Source organism: Hipposideros armiger, unplaced genomic scaffold, assembly GCF_001890085.2.
Source record: "Hipposideros armiger isolate ML-2016 unplaced genomic scaffold, ASM189008v1 scaffold_25, whole genome shotgun sequence".
In the NCBI taxonomy this organism is placed as follows: domain Eukaryota; kingdom Metazoa; phylum Chordata; class Mammalia; order Chiroptera; family Hipposideridae; genus Hipposideros; species Hipposideros armiger.
Window position 1 is genome coordinate 4,223,700 of NW_017731375.1, and position 21,654 is coordinate 4,245,353.

At 48.9% G+C, this 21,654-nt stretch overlaps 1 protein-coding gene across 1 annotated transcript in view; it reads right to left on the reverse strand.

The window, feature by feature from the left end:
* Positions 1-21,654, reverse strand: part of LCP2 (lymphocyte cytosolic protein 2) — a 52,119-nt gene that overhangs the window by 24,971 nt on the left and 5,494 nt on the right. Inside the window, exons 3-10 of the mRNA XM_019635980.1 lie at positions 17,175-17,221; positions 10,508-10,573; positions 10,036-10,067; positions 9,390-9,427; positions 6,598-6,796; positions 4,620-4,717; positions 2,958-3,024; positions 2,764-2,847 (exon numbers count right to left, since the gene is read on the reverse strand). Of these exons, the coding sequence (XP_019491525.1) occupies positions 2,764-2,847; positions 2,958-3,024; positions 4,620-4,717; positions 6,598-6,796; positions 9,390-9,427; positions 10,036-10,067; positions 10,508-10,573; positions 17,175-17,221 (631 nt within the window). The remainder of the gene's footprint in view (positions 1-2,763; positions 2,848-2,957; positions 3,025-4,619; positions 4,718-6,597; positions 6,797-9,389; positions 9,428-10,035; positions 10,068-10,507; positions 10,574-17,174; positions 17,222-21,654) is intronic.

Consider the following 21,654-nt stretch of genomic DNA (forward strand, 5'->3'; position numbering starts at 1 on the left):
AAAAGGGTAACTATTGCATTGTTCTGTACACCTGAAACTAACAATAAATAAATAAATTTAAAAAAAAAACAAAAAAAAATAAAACAAAGCTCATGGAAACCATGAACCAAGTCCCTTGGGGGGGAGAGGGGGGAGGGTGAGGGTGGGGCTGATGGGGTTAAAGCATTTAAGAATCATAGGCTGTTGACCTGGAAGGATCCCTCACAAGAGCAACTAAGTTTACAGGCTCAGAGAAATTAAGTGACTTGCCCAGGGTCACACAGCACTGTGTACACACAAACAGCATTCTGGATTCTGTGCTTCTTTTCTACGTTTTATGTAACTGGTGATAAAAAGGATTGAATGTCTTTTGGGATTTTATCCCTCTTTCATTGGTCAAGAGGTTCTTTGTAAAGTCTAAGTTTATTATTATATCTGAAATAAACCCATGTGCCATGAAGGGGCTAATTTTCCTCTAATCCTATGGCACATTTTGATATTATATAAAGTATTACAGCTATACAGTTATTGTCTGGAAAAAATTTTAACTTGGGGAGAGGGTTTCAGGAGATTCTGATGGTGGGCTGCAAATCATTTTGTTTTGGTTTTTGTTGGCTTTCTCTCTCTCTCTCCCTCTCTCTCCCTCCCTCCCTCCATCCCTCTCTCCCTTCCTCTCTCCCTTCTTTCATTTTTCTCTTGGAACAGATAATGTGCAGGCTCCCAGAATAAATGATAGCCACACCTGAGAACCCTGCATTGCAAAGTTATTGTTGACTCTGTCTGAAGTCCCCTAGAGTCGATATGCCCTATGTCTTCAATGCAACAAAAGTATTACTTAATTGGATCCTACCAGTTCTAGAAGCAAATCCTGTATGACCTTGAACAAGTTATTTAAGGTCTTTGAGTCTCAATTTCCTCACCTGTAAAATGGGGATTATAGGTTACAACTGCATAGGTTTGTTGTAAGGATCAGGTGACAATTTATACACAGGATCAGGCACGTGATCCACGTGTGATAGCTCCTCTTTCTCCCCGCCCCCCACTCCCCTGCACAGTTACCATCCTAAGGTGAATGTTGATATGAGATGCCTGGAGTTGCATTTTCGCAACATGATTTATTCTCTAAAGACTAAATATACACCAGGCCCATGATAGGTCCTAAGAATCTTGTCCCACTGTGAAGAGCTCACTGCCTAGTGGGCAAGAGTTTTAGTGGTATAAAAAAAAATGTTTATTATTCATAAAACTTTGGTTTGGGGTGGAAACCCTACTTTAGAGGAATAACCAGAAAACTTAAATTTTTATCTTTAAGCCTGAATAGAGTTTCTCTTTAAAAAACCTGCTGACTTATCCATATTCTCTGGCCATATCAGGAGTCTCCTGTTAAGAGTTTGAGTATTGTTAAGTGGTTAGTTCTCTAAAAACATCATAGACAAGGGAGTAATTCAAGGGTGGAGTTGGTATTAAAAAAATTTTTATAGGGCAGATTTTGCTCAGAAGGTAACTCTGAAGGATTGGATGGATGTCAGTATTCCATTTTTCTGAGCTCTGCCTCACAGTAGTAAGCAGGCCTGGAGTCTGAAGTCAAATCTCTCTGTCTTCATTTTCGTGTCATTTGCACGGCCCTCTGCAGTGGACCCTTCTAAACGAAAATAGCTGACGCAGCTTTGCATGAGTCAGCAGAGCTATGGAGCCCTTTCAGGCAAACAGCAGCCAGCAGCAGCCTCAAATCCAAGAAGTGAAAGTCATTTTGCTAACACAAGAGGAGATTGAGGCCACGGAAGGTTAATGCCTTGCTCAGAGCGCAGCTAAGGAAGGGCTGGGGCGGGGCTGGGGTGCTTGGCTCCAGATCCCTCAAGGCTTGGGCACCTTCCCCACAACTCCCTAGTGCACAGCAAGGAAAACCCAAGGTCTCCAACTACAGAATGATGTGTTGGGAAAGGGCACCCACTCCGAAGTCAGGAAGACATGGGTTCAAATCCTGTACCTAGTTAATACAAGTTTGGGGGAAATTATTCAACCTCTCTGAGCCTCAGTTTTATCATCTGCAAAGTGGGATAATAACACACCCCCTTTGTTGGGTCGGTGTGAGGGTTAGAGATAAAGTAGGTACGATATTTGTGGTAGGTAAAGCACTGGCCCCATAGTAGGTGCTCAAGAAATGGTAGCGAAGTTTTAGAATTGAATTGTGGAGGTAGCTGCAATCCGAGAATGCTCTGGGTCCATTCTGGGAGAAAGGGACTGTGCATTTTGGTCAACTGCATGCTACGACAAACAACTACCCCGCCATTTGACTAGCACCTTAGAATTTTAGAAAGCATTTTCTCCTTACAGGACATCCACCTTACAGATAAGGAGATAGCTCTGGAAAAGGGAGGTCCCTGTGGTCAGTGAGCAGTGACCAAGGTGCCTGACGACTGGCCTCCCCAACCTCATGTCCCTCAGCCTGCTTCTTCCCTCTGCACCATGATGCCTCCTGCATCACCCTCAGGGGAACCCGAGATGTGTGTGCACAGATGGCCACGTGGAGAAGCAGGCCCAGCAAGGATGAGTAAGAGCAGGCGCGCTCCATCAGGCTGATATGGAATTGGGCCTCTACGTGGGATCTTAGCAAGTTACCACTTCATGCCTCAGTTTCCTCATCTGTGAAATGAGCGTGATCCTAATAGTCCCCGCTTCATAGTATTGAGGTGTTAGTTAAATGAGATGGTGAGTGTAAAAAGCACACAGTAGGCATTCAATAAATGTCGACCATTATTATTATGCATCAAATATGATACCAACCTAGTGTGAAGGGCTCTCTGTCAAACGGAGCTAATGAACGATCTAGTGGGGGTTTCGTGCTTCTGTCTATCGAAGGAGGAGGGACTGGAAGGGAAAAAAAACTGACGTCAATTAAAGGAAGAGAGTGGTTGGCAGAGCGTGGTGGGGGGGAAGGGGTGGGCTGGTGGGCAAGACAGAGCAACCCTCATTCTTACGCTTTGCTGTTTTGTGGTTTCGACTTCTGCTAGGTTCCTCATGGTTGGGCTGGGGTGGGGGCAGTGGCTGTTTAAAAAAAATCCAAATGTTAGGAAGTATTTCCAACACATCGGCAGGTCCTGGTGGCTTTATCTCCCCAAATGAGTCTGAATCTGTTCCCTTCGCTCCATCTCCACGTGCCACCCACAAACATACCTGTCTTTTTCTCACCTGAGCAGTGGCCTGCTCTCTCAGCCCCCTGTTCTGCCCTCTCTCACCCACAGTGGATTCCCCTGCCAAGCCCTTGCACAGCTCCTATCACATCAAAAACCGACCGTGACTTCCATGGCCTTGCCTGAGCTGGCCCCTGCCTACCCTGCAACCCCTTCTCATACGCCTCTCTCCAGCACCCACCGGGCTCCTCCGTAAATGTTTTCTTGTTAGTCTGACAAAATCTCAAGCGCATGCCCTCTTTGGCGCCTCTGTACTTGTGTTTCCTTCTGTCTGGAAGGTTCTTTTCTCAGCTCTTGCCACAACTGTCAGGCTCACTGTCACCTCCCCACCGATCCTCATATTAATGGGTCTTCCGTATCCCAAATGACACATTTCTACTCAAATTATCTTGCTTATACGTTTGTTTACTTGTTTATTATTTGTCTCCCCCTAACCAGATAGAAACTTTCTGACAGCAGAGGCCTCGTTTGTCTTCTTCACGATCTATTCCCAGCAGCTAAACACTGCTGTGCACAGTGGCTGCTCAGTAAATATCTGTTCATTGAAAGAGTGAATTGTGCATCTCAAGAGTGGAGGGAAGGCCTTCAGATTTCAAAAGCAAGCTGCATTTGTAGATAAATGCAGCTCCATGAGCCCCCTTTGGGAGAGAACTTCACAAGGAGCGGGGAGCCGATTATACTGAGATGGGAGGTCCTGGCTGTGGTGTGCTCTGGAGTGTGAGCTGTTAGGATGGTATGTCCCCTCCGCGCGACTAGCCCTGGTTCTTCCGCATTTGCCACAGCTGCTAAAACGCTCAGGGGCCTCATGAAGAAAACACATTTCCAGCTATTGACTCCTTAACTTGAACTTCTCAGGGCCTCTCTGAGTACTTGATTCGACCCACAGGACCTGGGACCGCACGCTTGAAGAGAGAGGAAAGGGGGTTGCTGCCTCTCTCTTCCTCTCTCGATTCATTGTCTCAGTTTCAAGGCGTTTGTCTGTGGAATTTCAGGCGTTGGCCAGCAGGTGGCGCAAGTCTCGTGGCAGGAAAGAAGGCGACTTGCAACCCAAGGAATACCAACCAGTTGGTGCCACTGACTTAACTTGCCCTTCCTCTCGGAGTGTGTTTTATAGTTTTCACTTATTTCAAAAGTGGGAGATGATAGCACAAAGCATACCAGAGGGAGACTTTTTATTCTACAAATAGATTATGCTGTTTATGGTAAAAAGAAAATACCGATGATAAGCATTATTACATGAATAAAAATGACTAGCATTTCACCTACCTGCCCCCCCCCAAAAAAAAGAAAAACCCACCGTGAATACTTGGGTATGCATTTTCCCAGCCTACGTATAATCTTGTCTTACTGGTTAGAATTAGATGGAACTGTTTGTAGTCTTCTTTTCCCTCTGGCAGAGGGAATTTTTGCAGAGTACACAAAGTACCACAAAAAAGTGAGGAGGCCTACCACGTGGCTCCGGCCAGCTGTTGGTGGAGGGAGGGCAGCCATCGGTCTCTGGGGGGGCACAGGCGGCTGCTGTGGGGCTTTCCCGGAGAGGGGCCGGTCTGTGGACACACAAGGGCATTCAAATGAAAGGAGAAATGCTAGGCCAAGGCGACTGTGAGCCACACTCAAGGTTCCCTAGGAACAGATCCTGCACCCAGCTCTGCATCTCGGGCTGCAGGGGCCCTGGTTCCCACACACCCCCACCAGCACCACCGCCAGCCCTGGCCGTGGCAAGGATTTGTCCACAACTGGGCAGGGGTGTCAGAAACATACACACACACAGGCGCAGGGGAACCTTGGCACTCGTGGCTCATGAGGATCCTGTTCTGGGTCCCCGCCCTTCCCCTCACAATCGCTCTGGGCTCTCCTCCCCTTCCCACTTCCTCCTTTTGCTTATCTCTTCCCTTAAAGGGCAGAGCTGGTCTCCAGCTCCTGTTACCAAATCATAGATTCTTAACTGGTTACTAGGACTTGCCTTGGACAGAACAGCACAGATGTGTCCCTGGGCCAGGTTGACAATCCCACTGCTATGTCAGAGAAAGACCGGCCAGGGCTGTGCGTGAGCGCTGGTTTCCTCACATGTTTTGCCCTGGGTGCCTCTCTTGCCTCACCCTAGTCCCAGCCATTGAGAGGCGTCCCTCATCCATGAAGAACGGGGCTCAGCACTTGGACAAGCCTGGTCTCAGGCCGCTCCACCCCCACCGGCCATCTCTCAGCTCCTCTGACATGCCACGTGGCTTCGAGCCTCAGGACCTTTGCACAGCCATTTCTGCTGCTTCGAATGTTCTTCCCTTCCCATACATACCCTCACTTAGCCAACTCCTCCTCATCCTTCAAGCTTCACTTTAAATATCCCATCCGTAGGCATAAATATCCCAGACTAGGCATACACCCTAGCCTCCTCTCCTGCACTTGCCTTCCTGAGCATATATCATGGTTTAATTAAATAACTTTGTGATTCATTTGTTTGACGTTGCCTCATCCCCTGGACTAAGAATTCTTTAGGATGAGGATTGCGTTGTTCACTCTGTATCTTCATAACTGACACATAAGCGGTATACAATAACTTATTTATCCACTTCTTCTCTGGGCCTCAGTCTCCCTGTATATGAAACAGGCTTGAGAATTGTTGCCCTTATCAGACAGGGTGCTTAAAAACACAAAATGAGATGTTGACATACTGTTTGTGAAAGGGCTTTCAAATTACAAAGCATTATACAGCTAAAGGATGAGTGGTATTACTTTTTTGTGATATTGATCATCAGCTTTCTAGCTTCCTCCTTGATAGTCTATTACACAAGTGTGAATATGCTTATTTTCTGTCACCACCACTCCTAGAATGTAAGCCCCATGAGACAACGGCTATGTCTTCTTTCCTGATGATTTCAAATTTCAGCATTTAGACTGATGCCTGACTCACAGTAGGAACTCAATCATTTTTGTTGAATTAATGAATGAGGAAGAAATAGGCTGAATGGAACAGTGAGACACTGAAAATCTTATACATATACTGTTTTACTTTTTTTTTTAAGTTATGGTCAAACCCCATTCATTATCGTTATTTTTATTCCACGGGTCGTCATGCCACATAACTACGAATTGGCCAAAAGATGGGGAGGAATAAGAAAGTACTTTTAAGTCCCTAAGTAACACACAAAACGAGTTATTCCTCTTCAATACCCTCAAGCAGCAGTTCACTGTTGATTATTAGCCACCACAGGCAATGATTTGTCTGTGATATTAGTAACCCTCACAGCAAACTTATGTGGTCTATGTTATTATGCTCCCATTTCACCGATGAGAACATTGAGGCCCAGCAAAATGAAGTCACCTGCCTAAAGTCGCTGAGCTGGCATCAGCATGCAAAGCTTTGTGCTATGTGGGCATCGGCCTCCCGTGCACAAGCGGGAGCTGGGGGCTGGGCTGCCAGGGCCCTTACCAATGTACATGGAGTTGGAGTTGGAGAACGGCTTGGCAGGCAGGATGGCGTTCTGCAGGGCTTCCTCGTCGTTGGAGGGCGGTGGCTCGTAATCGGCGTCGTCTTCCACAGGCGCCTCTTCCTCCTCGTTGGGGGACTCATAGTCATTATCATCTTCCCCATCCTGATCGTCGTTGGGACTTTCATAGTCATCATCTTCCTGCCAACACAGCAACAGGGACAGTGCAGTTTGTAGAGGTTCCTTGGCACTCAACATACCCGCGTCTACTCTTCCTCTGCCAGGACTCGCCCCAGGGCAGGCAGCACTGGGATGGTTATTCCCATTTTCCAGATGAGGACACTGAGGTCGGGGAGTGCACCATCACAGGGCCAGCGAAGTCACAGACTTGAGACCCCCATCAAGCCTTCAGACCACTAGGCGAGTGCATTCTCCTCTACACCTTTTTGCACAACAGAGAAAAGCAGAAGAAATGAAGAAGATGCTAGAAGAAAGGGGCGGGAGACCTGGCTCCGTTTTGAGGAAACATGTTTTTTACTGCAGGCATCACCTACAGGAAGACTAAATGTCTGGAGCATTTGTGATGCTCCAAGTTCATTGTCAGTTCTGTTCTTAGTGTCCCTGTGCTCAAAAGATGTCTTGTCATTGTAACCCAGTACAGAGCTGAAGGCCATGCTAATGGGAAGCCAGATAGCCAAGCCTGTTAACAGGAAGGCAAATGAAGTTGTGTCTGAGCGCAGCAGTCACAGCTCTGCTCTTCATTTTTCTGCTGAGGATTGAGTGCATCGAAACAACAGTTCATTACTCATGACTGCTGACCCTGAATTTGAAGCTGCCCTCTTGGAGAGACTCTCTTTCCAAATTTAAAATATTTTATTGTATTTCATGTTTGCTTCTTGGTGGGTCTCAGGAAAGTAAGTCCTAGGGGCTGGGTGATTGCTTTGGAAGCATGCCATGAAAGTGGACAGTAATGATTTCCCAAGCAGAGGGGTGCCATCAGCTGCCCTGCGAAGCGGCTTATCACTCTTATGCCAAAGTCAAGTGGGCAGTAAATGAGCGCAGGGCATTTTTCTAAAGTCAAAGGCATTGTGGAAAGAGGCAGCGGGAGGTTGCAACTTGGAGAAGAAACATACGTAGCGATAATCTAGAAACCCTGAGAGCTTTGCGAGGTGGCTTAAGGAAGACTGCCTTAGCTGTTCAATTGAAAGACTCCTGTGTTAATTTTTGACTTGAGAAATATTTTTTAAAAATATATATTAGAAGGCAAAGTGAGGGTTTGCATGTCTTCCTGAACTCTGAAAAGAACTGGTTTGGCCATCAGTGTGTCTATAACTTAAGAGCAGGGGATGGAACCTGTGACAAAGAGGACTTCAGGACAATGGCCTCATTGGTTCTGACTGCCCCCTAGTCTGACAGGGGAAACGCTGGATTCTCTCAGCCTGCCCACCCCAGGGCCATGCATGGCTCCGGACTTCCCTCCAGGCCTTTAACCCATAAGCCTTTCTCAACAATAGACTTTCCCACTCCGCTTCTAGAAGGATTATTTCTCCCAGTGATTTGGCTCCTAAATTTATGCGTGTTTTTGTTCCTAATCATATTCTGCCATGTGTATGTATTATCCAAACTACCCCCAGGATTGGGTTTTTTTCCAGAGTGTCCTGTGCCGTGCTGGGCTCGTTTGGAAGCCCCGAGTTTTGTAGCCGGCAGCTAGCGGAAAGCCCTGCTTACAGAGAGGATTGAGGAGACCAGTTTCAGGCTGAGCCCCTGCACAGGAGGGACTACATGGCAAGCAGTGACAAAGATGGAGCTTCTGTGTGAATATGTAAACGCTTAGGAGGAAACTCTGGTCTATTTTCTCTTTTGTACAAAATAAATCTGTCCTATTTCTGTGTGATCAGACAAAGTACAGACTTCGCTGGTCTATTTTTCAAATGCAATGCTTCCTTTTACCAGAATCCCAATAGGATAAGGGATGTTTAGTGCCTGCTTTCTAAAGGCACTAGAGGCAGCTGCTCCCCAGAAAGACCCCTGGACTGAGGGCTGGGCCACTGGTCCCAGGCCTGCTTCCGACTGGCTGGTGTGGCTCTAACAAGATGCTCTCCCGGGGGCGCAGCTGCTTCATCACAGAATGAACAGATTGGGCTCCGATCCACTAGACAGCCTGAGTCTATCTTCACGCACTGTGACTGTATATGTGGCCTGATGGGAAGAGGAAGTGCAGAGCGCACCAGACTCCCAAAGGGCTCACTGTGACCTCCAAAATGCAAAACCCAAGTGGAAGGGACCTTCCCTGAGGTTAGTTTATATTTACTGGTTGATTCTGAAATCCCTTTCCCTCGGTGTCACCAGTGGGGACTTAAACAAGAAGAGCTACTTTGAAGCTGCTTTAGTGTGAGAAGGGGCTGGGGAAAGGCCCTGCCTGATGTGAGTGGTAATGGTGGGTGACAGTGAGGTCTGCAAACTATAGCCCACGGGCCAGCTCCGGCCACCGTCTGTGCTTATAAGAGAAGGCTGCTTGGCACACAGCCAAGCCCCTTCATTTAGGTATCACCTGTGGCTGCTTTTGTGCTACAGCAGCAGAGGTGAGCAGATGAGACACAGACCGTGTGGATGGCAAAGCAGGAGATAACTACTGTCTTACGGGGACTGAAGGAGCACTCGCAAACTCCCCAGGACACGTTTTCTGAGCCCTGGATGGGGTGGACAGGCACCGTGCCAGGGGCCTGGCTCCTTTTGGCATTGTGCTGGTTCCTTACTAGAAAGGCACGCTGGAAAGACGGCACCCCATACTCACAAAGGACGACCAGCCCCCGTTGTCTTCCTCGTGGCTTTCTGTGGAAGAAGACAACACGACCATCAGCACCACAGAAGCCACTAGAAAAGGAAGGCAAAGCAGCTCTCGCATCTGATGCTGTCCCACACCACCGCCCCGTCCCAGGCCTGCACCCCACCTTCTGCGTAGCATCCCTGGTGGGGAACAAGTTAGTATCAGTGCTAGAATGTCTAGCTGAGTGGCTTGTACTAGATGGCAGCAGTGAGTCTCAACCTTTCATGTTCATAAAAGTCATCTGAGAGTGCTTTAAATTATGTGCACTATAACAGTTGAAACACTGCTTTAAAGATTGAGAAGCATGGGGCTGGCTCCATTCAGGTGCTGAGCCAAAGTCTGGGTCCTTCCATGCTCCCTCCCGCCGGCAGAGTTCCTCATTGTGTCTCTGCAGAGGGTCCCAGCTAAGCAGGTGCCATAAGCCAGGTGTCCTGCATAATGACATACCTCCTCCCCTCAATCCGGACCCGGACCCTTTTCCAGATAAGAAATGGCTGACAGGCAAATGAAAAGGTTACCTGCATGCCACTCAAGGAGCCCTAGGAACCAACAAACAGAACCAAAGTACCTGTCACCTCCTAAAGCTATCACTCTCACTCCCTGAGACCTTTACCTGTTTCTTCAGGAAACCGCTGGACTTGGTGTCTGCAAAGGCAAATGGCATTGCATGAATGGTCCTGATGATTAAAGAGGGGGGGGGTCTCCCTCTGTCCTCAACCCAGCCCTGCAAGAGGATCCCCCCGATGGAGAGCATATCTTACTACCCAGGACTGGTGCCCTTGTTGCTTGATAACCAGGGCCAAGCTGCCTCCAAATTCTAGAAACCGCTAAGGCCACATTGGTGCACTTGGGAGCTCGTGACTGCCTGACTTTCTAGGGGAAGTTTCCTTGACACCCCAGACCCAGGGGCAGGGTGCTGGGTCAGGAGAGGGAACGCCCTCCCCTCCTGGTCACCAGCTTCCATACCCAGGGACTGAAGGAACACAGATCAAAACTGGGCAAAACCAGCTCTGTGCCTCCCATTTAAGGTTCAACTTGGGTTTGAAAATTCTCTGTTTCACTTCAGCGACACTGGGCCCACTCACTTGCGTGCAAAAATGCTTCTCCTCTCTTCATTCTTGTTGATTTCTTGACTTAACTTACTGAGAATCCTACAAGATAAAGAGACAGAGGAAGTAACAAAACCATCATCTCTCCCTGCCCCAGGCTTCCCACAGAGGCCCGAAATGCCTTGATTTGTTTGACTTCAGGCACCTGGGCTGGCCTCCTCCTCTGGCCTCCAGCGGTCCCCTCAGTGGGCCCTCTGCTCTTCACTTCCTCCCGGGACTCGTCACCTTCATCTCCCTGCCAACCCGTGCTCCTGCCCAGGAAACCCTCTGTGTCAGGCTCAGCATCCTCGGTCTAGCTCAGAGCGCCTCCGTGAAGACTTGTCAGCTCACACCCAGTTTCCCTGTCTCCAAAATCCTGCAGCCCTATGACCTGGACACGACCACTGTGTGTTTTATTGTGTCAGTACTCCCAGAGCTGAGGTGTCCTGACTTGCTTTGGCGTTCTTGTGGGTGAAGTCTGGCTTCCAAGAATCCTCAAGTCACCTCTGAGACCTGGAGGAATCAGTTGCTGGTAACACAGCTCTTTTGACAAGAGCTCGAGGGGCTGTCCTTTGACCTGTATCTCCTTCCATTCTCCCCTCCCTGCCTCCTCCTGGGTGATGTGGGTTCTTACGGAAATGTAGAAAGTATTCCCAATTAAGGCACAGCCTGCAGAGTGGGAGACTCCCTCCATCTCCCATGCCCTGAGGCCAACCTTGGCCAGGACCCTTGCTGATACTTCTAGTTCCTGGGTGCTCTGAACTAGCAAGTCCCCAAGCCCCAGGGCAGGGAGGGCCTTCGCCAGGACTGCACCACAAGCCACCCTAGCAATCAGCATCCATTCCATGGTGTCTCTCGAACCTTCAGGACATGAGACTCCAGCCTCCCTCAGCACCCACTGCTGAGACCAAGGGAGTAAACAGGCTCAGTGTTTCCTGAAGATTTGGGGTAGCTGAGAAGAGCCTCGGAGATGGTCTGGTCTAACATCATTTTACAGATGAGGCCGCAGAGGCCCAGACAAAAGGGACAGGCCCACCTGGGGGTTAGTGACACAGGCCATCCCTTTCCCCATAACACATACAGCCCCAGAAGCCAGGCTCCCTAATTTCGGGGCAGCACACTTTCAGAAGAGCCTGTCCTGTGTTCATGCCCTTTACACTGCGAGCTCCCTGGGAGTGAACTCTATTGAGCCTGTGGCCCATCTGAAAACGGCCCAGGGTCTGCATTTCTATTAAGTAACCATCTCAAGGTAACAACTTTGGCCTAAAACAAAATTCCCAAATTTGCAAAGACAGTCCTTAGCATCCACAACTTTTTACTTCCCTCATGTTCCCCCCAGGCGGACCCCCAAACCCTCCACTGCTCCAAGCTTTCAGGGAGCTACTGATCAGAGGCCTCCTACCTCATTAGAATGACAGGATAAATTAATTGTGATACACACCATGAGGATTTAAGAGGACAGAGAAGGAGAGAGGGTAATGTTTAATCCTCTGTCATTGTGTCATTGTTGAAATGTTATACTTCACTGACTGCCCGGAGCTGGTAGATGCTTTAAAACACAGTGGGGCTTCCCAGGGACCGCCTGACCACACAGCCAGAACACCTGGGTCAAGGTTCTTTGGTTTCTTTTAAGAGGTGATTGTTTGGGGGAGTCCCTCTCTCCCACCCCTGACATGCAGGATGGAAGAGGGGAGCCCCGATAGTGTCCTGCATCCTGGCCAGGTCTGGAGGTGGTGGCTGCAGCAACCACTCCCTTTCCACGCCCCCTTTCATTCAACAATGTGCAGTTCCTTCAAGTGCCAGGGACTCTGCTGGGTGCTCAGGGTGCCTCAGTAAACGTAACAAACACCCCTGCTCTCAAAGAGCTTACATGCTAGTGAAGAGAGACAGACAATAACAATGAACATTTAAAGAAGTGAAATTCTAGGTAAGAACTGTGAAGATAAAGACGCAGTGGTGGTGGGAGCTGGGTGAGGGAGGACGGGGTGCATGGGAGGGGTGCGGCTGCAATTGAAAACGAGCAGGCCTCAGTGCTGAGATGACAAGACATTTCAGCGATGACCTGGAGAAGGAAGGTGGGGCTGGATCGCACCTCAACGCCCCCCAAGCTGGGCTCTGACTGGCTCACAGAGATGCTTTGATCCTGAAAGGACCTCCTACTCTCTGTGGTGTTTTCTTACCAGTATCTTTAGCAGCCAGGCTGGAGGCTGCTGGGTCTCTAACTGGCTAAGGAAGGAAATGCCAAACCACAGGCCCAGACAGAGGCGCAGCAAAGAGCTGAGAGAGAGCAGAGCAGGGCCTGCCGGTCTGGCTTGCGGCAAAACATGGGCTCCCAGGGTCCTCCCGCTTTGGGGGGGCCTCAGAGAACATCCTCCCAGCCATCTGAGACCGTGCTGGGGAGTGAGTAGACAGGGCTGCTGTGCTGGTGGACAGGAAAGGGAGGCGGTTGCTACCTCTACGTGCAAACCTTTCAAGTTGTCCCCCACGCCCACAGCCCCATAGGACCAAGTAACAGTGAGCAGCTGGAGATGACTCCTTCCCCCTCCTCTCCTCAAACCTCAGGCCTCGCTCATACCAGGGAGAGAGGCAGAGGGGGCTAGGCGGCTGGTAGGCATCGTTTTCTCTGCTTTACCTGGTTTTTAGGGATGAACTGGCCCCAGAAGAGGGGCTGAACCTTCCAACAGGAAGTCAGGCCATTGCAACAAGGTGGAGTCCTGCCATGATCTGGATTCCAGCCCCGTTGCTTCCCCAGCGTAGTGCATGATGCGAACCAGTCTTTGACTTCTCAGTAAAGGCCTCACCCAGTGATATTAGAAGCACAGAGAGCGGGTCCTTGCCAGTCTAATGGCAGAGCCCACTCTGTGACCTTAGGCAAGGCATTAGCTCTCCCTATGGATTTAAATACAAAACTTATAATATGCTTTTTAAAATAAACTCCAAGTGGGCATCAGCAGACTTTAACATATTCTCTACTGATTTAAGCAGCTCCCGCTCAGCTATGCCATGGGTATTGAGCTAGGTCTTCTAAAACGGGGCTCCATTTTCCTATTTCAAAACCGTCCCCATTACATAATTTGGGGTGTCTCTGGGAGAAGCTATGTGCTTAGAGACCGACTCCATCTGCAGACAGAGAAAGCCTTCCTCACCAGCATCTGCCTTCTGACAAAACCTATTTAATATCGATTTTTTTAATCTTGGAAGAAGGGAATAGGAATATTCAGAGGAGTGTAATCTAGTTTTGGTCTGCTCTACATAAATACAATTTCTTCTTCATGGGCCCTTAGGGTAATGAGCACAGCAAATGAACCTATGTACAAGGGGTTGGAATGAGTAAGTATTGACTATCGATATGCATCAAGGGACGGCACCAGAAAACTTATGTGGGCTGCCTCCTTGAAAATCCAACCCCCCCAAGAGTTAGCTCTTACCCCTCTATAGATGAGGAAACTGAGGCTCAGAGTGTTGAAGTGACTGACCCCACGTCCCCCAGCTGGTAGGAGCTTTACCACCTGGATCGCCCCTGCTCCAAAGCCCATGCCTTTCTATCCTGTAACCCTTCCCCCCTTAGCAGGACAGAATGTTGAGTAAAAATTAGAAATTGTGCTCCTTGGGGTTTTGCATAAAATAATAAGAATAGCTAACCTTTCTCCAGTGCATTTTAATATTTCCTCATTATTTCCTCTGACTCTCCTACTGGCCCTTGAACGTAGGCTCCCTCCACACACTTTCCTCTCCTTTAGACTTTAGCTACACATATACGGGGCCTCTTGAAGTTCCCTTCAGTTCCCTGGTGTTCTTTTCATTATTATACGTTCGTTCTTTCTTCTCTGCGTTTCATTTTGGATAGTGTCTAGTGCCGTATCTTCATGTTTACTAATATGTTAGTTTGCAATGTCTAATCTGCTATTACCCCCAAGCAGTGCACTTCTCAACCCAGACATCATAGTTTTTATCTTTGGAAGTTCGATTGGGGTCCCTTTGTATTTCTCATGCCTCAACTTAACTTTCTGAACATATGGACCACAGTTACTTCGCCCTTGTCTGCTAATTCCAATATCTGTGGCAGTTATGGGTCAGTTTTGATGCAGATTGGTTTGTCTCCTCGTTATAAGCCCTATTTTTCTGCTTATTTGTATGACTATTAATCTGATTAGATGCTTGACGTTGTGAATTTTACTTTGCTCGGTGATGGACATTTTTGCATTCCTATAAATGTTTCTGAGCTTTGTTTGGGAAAGTAGTTAAGTTACTTGAATCAGTTTGATTTTTTTTTTCTTTTTTCAGTATTGCTCTTAAGATTCCCTAGGGAGGGCCAGTCAGTTTTTAGACATGAGCTAAGTATTCCCCACGACTAAGGCAAGGTCTTTCTGTGCACTCTACCCAATGACTATGAATCTGGACATTTCCAATCTGGGTGATAGAAACAGGCATGGTTTCCAGCCCTGGGGCAGGCTGCTCTTACCTCTAATGTTGACTGGTTCTTTTCAAGTAATCTCCTTACGCACGTGCACTGGTCAGTACTCTACCGAAGTTCTCCAGAACCATTTTCTCAGGGCAATTCTTCCTCTTCTGATACCCATTCAGTGAACTCTAGACTTCCTGACTCTCAGCTCTCTCTCCTCCTCAACTCGAGGAGTTCACCAGACTCCACCTGTGTTCCCTGCCTTCTGGGCCATGGCCTGGAGACTCTCAAAGCAGTGAGCAATCACGGGGATCACTGCATTTGTTTCCCATCTCTCATTGTCTGATGTCCAATGCCTTGGAAACAGCTGGCGCACATAGTTTACCTGGTTATTTTGGTTATTTCAGGCAGGAGAGGAAACCTGGTCTCATTACTTCTTGTTTGTCAGAAAGCCAAAGTCTCCATTCATATGTTAAACATGATTGAAGCACCTTGGGACAATCCCTTAGGGAGTGGTGGGGACCACAGTAAACTGGGGAGCAGAAACCCCATCTACACAGGCCAATAGACAATCGTGTAGCTGATTGTTATAAAATATAAAATGAGCCCTGGATTACCAAATATCCCATTTGTTTCGAGAGGAACTGGATTTTGTGGAATATTCCTTGATTTTAAAACACGGTGGGGGCCAAACTTAATGTGTCTGCAGGCTTTGACCTCTGTGCGTTAAGTCCCCTCCTTTACATAGAACTGCGGTCTTTTTTTCTAGAGCATAATGTTTCTGCAAACACGGACATATTCTGTCTACATTCCCCAATATGGTAGTCACCAGCTCTATGGGGCTAGTGTCTGACAAACTGCATTTTTTGTTTAATTTAAATTTAAATAGCCATATGCGGTTAGAAAAAACCCTTAGGAAGAATAATCATTCTTCAACAACACTTGCCCCTGGAGATAGGCAGCACCAAAGGCAAAGCCTGATCTCTTTCTTTTCCTTCACCCTTCCAGGCGAGGGAAACGTGACAGTCATATTTTCCTTAACTCTAGCAGTTCCTACCTACTCCTGAGACCTCCCAACCTCTCCCTCCACTGGCCTACTTCCCTTGTATTATTATGAGCTCAGAGACCCTTACAGCAAGACAGAGGACCTCAGAGAAGGCCCAGAGTACAGGTTGCAAAACTGGCGGCCCCCAGACTAAATCTGGCCCACAGATATGCTTACTTAGGCTTACACAGTTATTTTAAACCATTGGAGCCAACATTTAAAAATGGAGCTATGTCACATAAAACCAGTATTTCTAGCTACTTTTGGCAAATTCAAAGATTGGGCATCACTGGGTTCACACGGACTGGAGCTGAGTGGCTGCTGCTCTGGGGATGGAGGGTAGGATTCTGATTTGCCGCAGTCTCCACCACTCCCTAGGCTGCTCCACCAGCGAGGCTGTGTGGTGATTACTTCTCTCATCAGCATCACCATGCTGTTATTTTTCTTATTGTGGGGTAATATTTATCCAGACCCACGTTTCATTCAAAGGTGGTAAAACAAAAGAGAAATCGAAAGAGCTTTGTGTTGTTCAGCCTGGCCCATTTGACACATTTGTCTCACCTGTCTGGCTCCTGTAAGCATTTGAGTGTGTGAGACCTTTACTAGAAGATTCGAAAACACACGGGATGATGTGCACGCTGCAACTACCCACTTTAGCACCCATGTCAGACGTCAGTAATGGGTCCTGTGCCCCCCTTTTCCTTAGGTACTTCTTAGGATACTTAGGATCCAGTGCCCCTGACAGCCATTCCCACGCAGTCAGTCGTGACAGACAGGATGATGTTACTCACCACCCTTCACATGGTCCAACCCTCTCATTTTACTGCGGTCGAAACCGAAGTCCATAAACCTTAAGCAATCACTGAGTCAGTGATGACGCCATGATGAAACCTCGCGTCCCTCGACTCTGGTGCTATTTCCACAGGCCTGAGCCACCCCGCTCGGGAGAGAGGAAACGAAAACGTGGTCCAGAGTCGGGCTTGTCTTTGGCAAGAGCAGCCGAGATGCCGGCTGGGCTGGACCCGGCACTCCCTCTGCCCAGCTCCTGTTGCGCTGCGGGTTCTCTTCCCCGCGCTCCGGTCTAGCTTCTGCCCTTTCTGCTCACTTTCCTAGTTCAAACCAGCAGCGATAGATAACCGACTCAGCTCCCCCTGCACTGCTCCCCACTCTAACCCCTGTTCCCCAAACCACCCAAAGACTCAGAGAGGGGTACTTACGGCACCCGGAGCTTAGGAAACTTCTGGATGTCATTTTCTGTCAGGTTCTGAAATGAAGATGCCAACAGGTTACAACCCACAGGAAAGGCTCTGGGCCAGGCGAGGAGAGTGAGCGATGGAATGAGAGCGAGCAATGGGGACTGCGGCCCACTTGAGGGGTACACCCCACCCACCCACCCAAAGTGGGCAGTTTCCAGGTGTCACGTAAAAGCCTGCGGGCCTGGCATTCGAAAAGAATTCCTAGTTGCCCGAAAGGAATTCCCAAATCTGGATTTTATGGGAAATTTGTTGATTTTTATACATATTGACAAATAATTTTCACTTAAACAAACAAGCACTACAAGAGCTAAATGGTGGTGCCAAACGAGATTTGTTTTGTGGGCTGAAGCTGACACGTTATGACCTCTTCTCTAGGTCCCGACCCAAATGTCATGGCCCTCTGAGTCTCTGTGTGAGCTTAGCAGCTGTGAGAAGCTCACCCGGAGGAGGGACCTGTGCCCTTATGTTACCATCACACCCCAAACACTCCTTTCAGCAGGCTCATTGGTAGAATTCTCTGGGTTTGAGGATGTAATAAAGAGGCTTTCCCGAGGGAACTGACGGGGGGAAAGAAGAAAAATCGTATTTGTGATGAACTGACTCTGGGTCTCTGCCTTACGGCACCTTGTTTAACCTTCACATCAACCCTGTAGGAGCTGTAGGAACCATCAGCGTTCCCGTTAGAGGAGAAAGCTGAGGCTTGGGATGTTAAGGGAATTTTAGCTTGTAGGGGACAGAGCTGGGGCTGGAACCCTGCTCTGTGGCCTCTGCAGTTAATTTCCTTCCTGCAAACTTCCTTCCTCCCGTGTCTGAGCGCTTTGAGGGTCCCGGTGGCCTGTGTTGGAGGGGAGGAGGGTGGGAAGGATAAGAGAAGACAGCTTGAAAGCATGTGGAAAGGCAGAGCTGCCAATATGGGGAACAGAAAAGGGCACACTTTCCATGGAATCAATGCTGAGAAAAAGAAGGGGCTCCACTGACATTCTAACTGAGGCCAGAGGCTGGGGGGCTAGAATGAGAGCTCTGGAGTCGGACAGGCTGGCTTTGAATTTTGGTTTCTCCACTTAGCAGGTGTCTGCTTTGGGACACATGCCTAACCTCTCTGAGCCTCAGTTTCCTTCTCTGTGAAATGGGAATCATATTTATAGTAATGGCCACCTTTCGGGGGTGGGGGGGAGTCTTGAGGATCGACTGAGATGATGTATCTATGTGCTTGACACCATGTCGGACACACTGTAATATGAGTAATACATGGGATTAGATGAGTAATTCCACCCCCAGTGAGGGAGCAGCTGGGGCCTGGCTGGCTCTCAGAGGTTAGCGTCTTTGCTTCCTCTCCCGTCTGGACTGGGAGTTGCCTGGAGGGTTGTTTGCTGCCCACTGGGAGGAGCTGGGCACACTCCCTTTGAGGCCAGCTGGCACAGGGCTGGGGCATCTTAGCAATGTGCTTATTGGACTCGTCTGCTCCAGCTCTCAGGAGCAGTGGCTGACCCAGGCCCCTCCTCAGACCCTGTGGCAGGGATGAGGAAGGGGTCTTCCAAGAGTCCCCAGAAAATCAGGCTTTTGGTCAAGCTTCTTAACTTTTCCTTTTTTTTCTTTTTTTAACATCACTGAGCAGCACCATCACCTCCCTCCAGAACTACCCCCTCTCAGGGATGTACTAAGACTCGTGTTCAGAGCGTGGCGTGCTGAGTTGGAAGGCTTTCTGGGGGCTGCCAGAGGGATGCTGGCTGAATATGGGAGGCTGGCCACCACCTTCTGTTTTGCTGAGTTGGGGACATAAGTGGAGGAAATTTTGGATGACAGTGGAGAAGGTGGACGTGAGCATGGCTGGCGACACAGAGCAGCAGGATGTTAGAAAAGAGCAAGCCCTTTAGAACAGGGACGGGAACTGGGAAGAATGGGAGATGTGTAAACAGGGTTTTTGGAGCTTTCGCTATGTTTTGTAACCGCCTCTTCCACCTCCTTCAAACTCCTTCAGCAAACTCTGGCTACTTGTATGATGACTTGGAGTTAGACTTGGGGCTTTGCAGAAATGTGATTATGTGCCAAGTGTGTCCTCAAGGACAGAGAGAAAGGAAAGCTGCAAATTGGCCCCACCTAGAGCGGTGATGTGGCAGATGCTGCTGTTTGTCTACCCAATATCCCCTCTCTATTTCTCTGTTATGACAAGATCTGGATTTTGTTCAGAGCAGCACATGTGCCCCATTCAAAATATATAACAACGTGGACTCTCTTGCAAATGGCCGAGGTCACAAGACTCAATGTGGCTAGTGAGACATAACCTGAGGCCTACTGGATAGAGCTTCTAGAAGTTATTGCTTTCCTGAAAACAAAGCGGGGAGGCCTGCATTCCTCATACACTTTTGCACCTTTTACTCTTTCCATCTCCCCTCCCTCCTGCCTAGAATGCAGATGTGATGCCTGGAGGTGGAGTAGCCATCTTGCCACCATTAGGACAGAAGCCACAGGCTTTTCCCATAGGCCAGACGGGGCCTGGGTTCTCAATGACTTCCTTCAGCAGCGCACCAGCCCTGAGCGCCCACCTCTAGATGTCTTACCACTTGAGAAAGATAAACCTCAATTTGGCTAAGCCACTGGGGCTAGGTTTCTGTTACATGCAGCCACACACCTTCTTATCTGATACAGTTTCCAAGCACATTTCCTTCAACCTCCTGGAAACATGGCACCTCCATTCCCCATAAGACAAGGTCCCACCCTCCTCCCTAAAAACCAGAATGGCAGCAAGGCAGATTCAAGGGACCTGGTAGCTCCTATGCTGAAGAAAAAGGAAAGGAGGGAGGGAGAGAGGAAGGGAGAGGGAGAGGGAGGAAAAGGCCTTTCACTTTCACCTTCAGCAGCAGAATGGTCCTGCATATTCTATCACTGTAAGGAGTGATAGTTGAGAAATTAGAACTCAGATCAGAGCTCAGGTTGCACCCTGAGTACCTGGGGTAGAGGGTGGGTTTCAACAGAAGCTGCCTTTCAATACCCCAGCGCTGAGGCAGGCCTGTGTCCTACTCCCTGCTCTCCCAGCCCTCCTGCTGTCCCTCTCCACTTCCCCATTGTGAGCAGGATATGCAGTATTCTCCGAGGGCCTGCCCGGTCCCAGCAGGCGAGCAGAGGAGACAGAGCTGCCCAGGTGCCATCTCTCAACCAAGGATACAACCCTGTCCTAACAGGCCTGAGGCTCACAAGGGGACTGTTGGGGAGACTCGCAGGGCTGGAAAGGACTGTGACCCACTATCACCCAGTCCAATGTGCTCAGTTCATTAAGGGGGGCGTTAGGGGAGGCTCAGAGAGGGCAAGTGCTTATTCAAGGTGGCTCAGGCATCAGGACGGCAACCAGGACCATCCTCGAAGATGTCCTACCCCCTTCCCACTTGGCCCTGATAGGTCCCTGTTCTCAGTGCTAAAGGCACCGGAACGAAACATTCCAATTTAGCAGTAATTTGCCAGAACAGCAACAAAACTCCAGGAATTCTATTGGCTCAAAGCTCAATACGAAGAAATAGCATTGCTAAAACCTCATGCAGTGTTAGATTAAATTAAATGTGTGCTTTAGCCCAATTACTAGGTGTGTGACTTAGAACATCATGTCACACCTCTGTATATTGTTCCTCAACAGCCCCCTGAATATACCTTTCTGCTCTAAAACAAGCTTCGGGAAAGCAGAAATCACATCCTCATTAGCTCTGTATTCCCAGCACGTGGCAGGCTCCGGTGTGTAAAAGGAGCTCAGCAAGATGCTTGTCAAGTAGACGGATGGGTGAGTGAATGATTGATTTTGGTGGAACAGGGAATAAACATGTCTTACATGGCACATGAAGGCAAAACGCAGGCCCTAAGGGACACAGGTTTGGTCTCAGTGTGACACTTGAGGGCTTCCCAGAAAGGGGCCGATGACTATGGGTGGTAGTGAGTTCGTCATCACTGAAGGAATTCAAGCTGATGTTGGTGGCAGGGATGCAATACAGGAAATGGAGGGGTGTGCTGGGCGCGGACCAGAGCGCACCACCTCTCTCCTTCCAACCCTGAGGTCTCACGGCCCAGCTCCCTCACTGCTGCTGACTGGGCCTTGCAGGAAAGCGTAGCTCAGCCCGCCCGCCTCCCTCCCTCCAAATCCAAATCAGAAACATCCACCCCATGAGATCTTTGAAGTCTTGTTCTATTTCTTCTTTAAAAGGTAAAGAGATGTGCCCGGAAGGGATGTATGTGTGTAGTTAGGGTCCCTCTTACCCATTAGCAAAGGTGTCCTCTCACAGGAACTGCTCAGACCACATCCCCCACCAGCACCCAATGCCTGCATCCCTTTCACTCAGCGGCTTAGTCCTTAATATACAGCTGCTGGCCGGCCGAGTGGCGCGATGGTTAAGAACTCGCTTGGGATGCCAGAGGGCCCCGGTTCGGATCCCACATATGAGGACCAGTGACACTGCCCTCC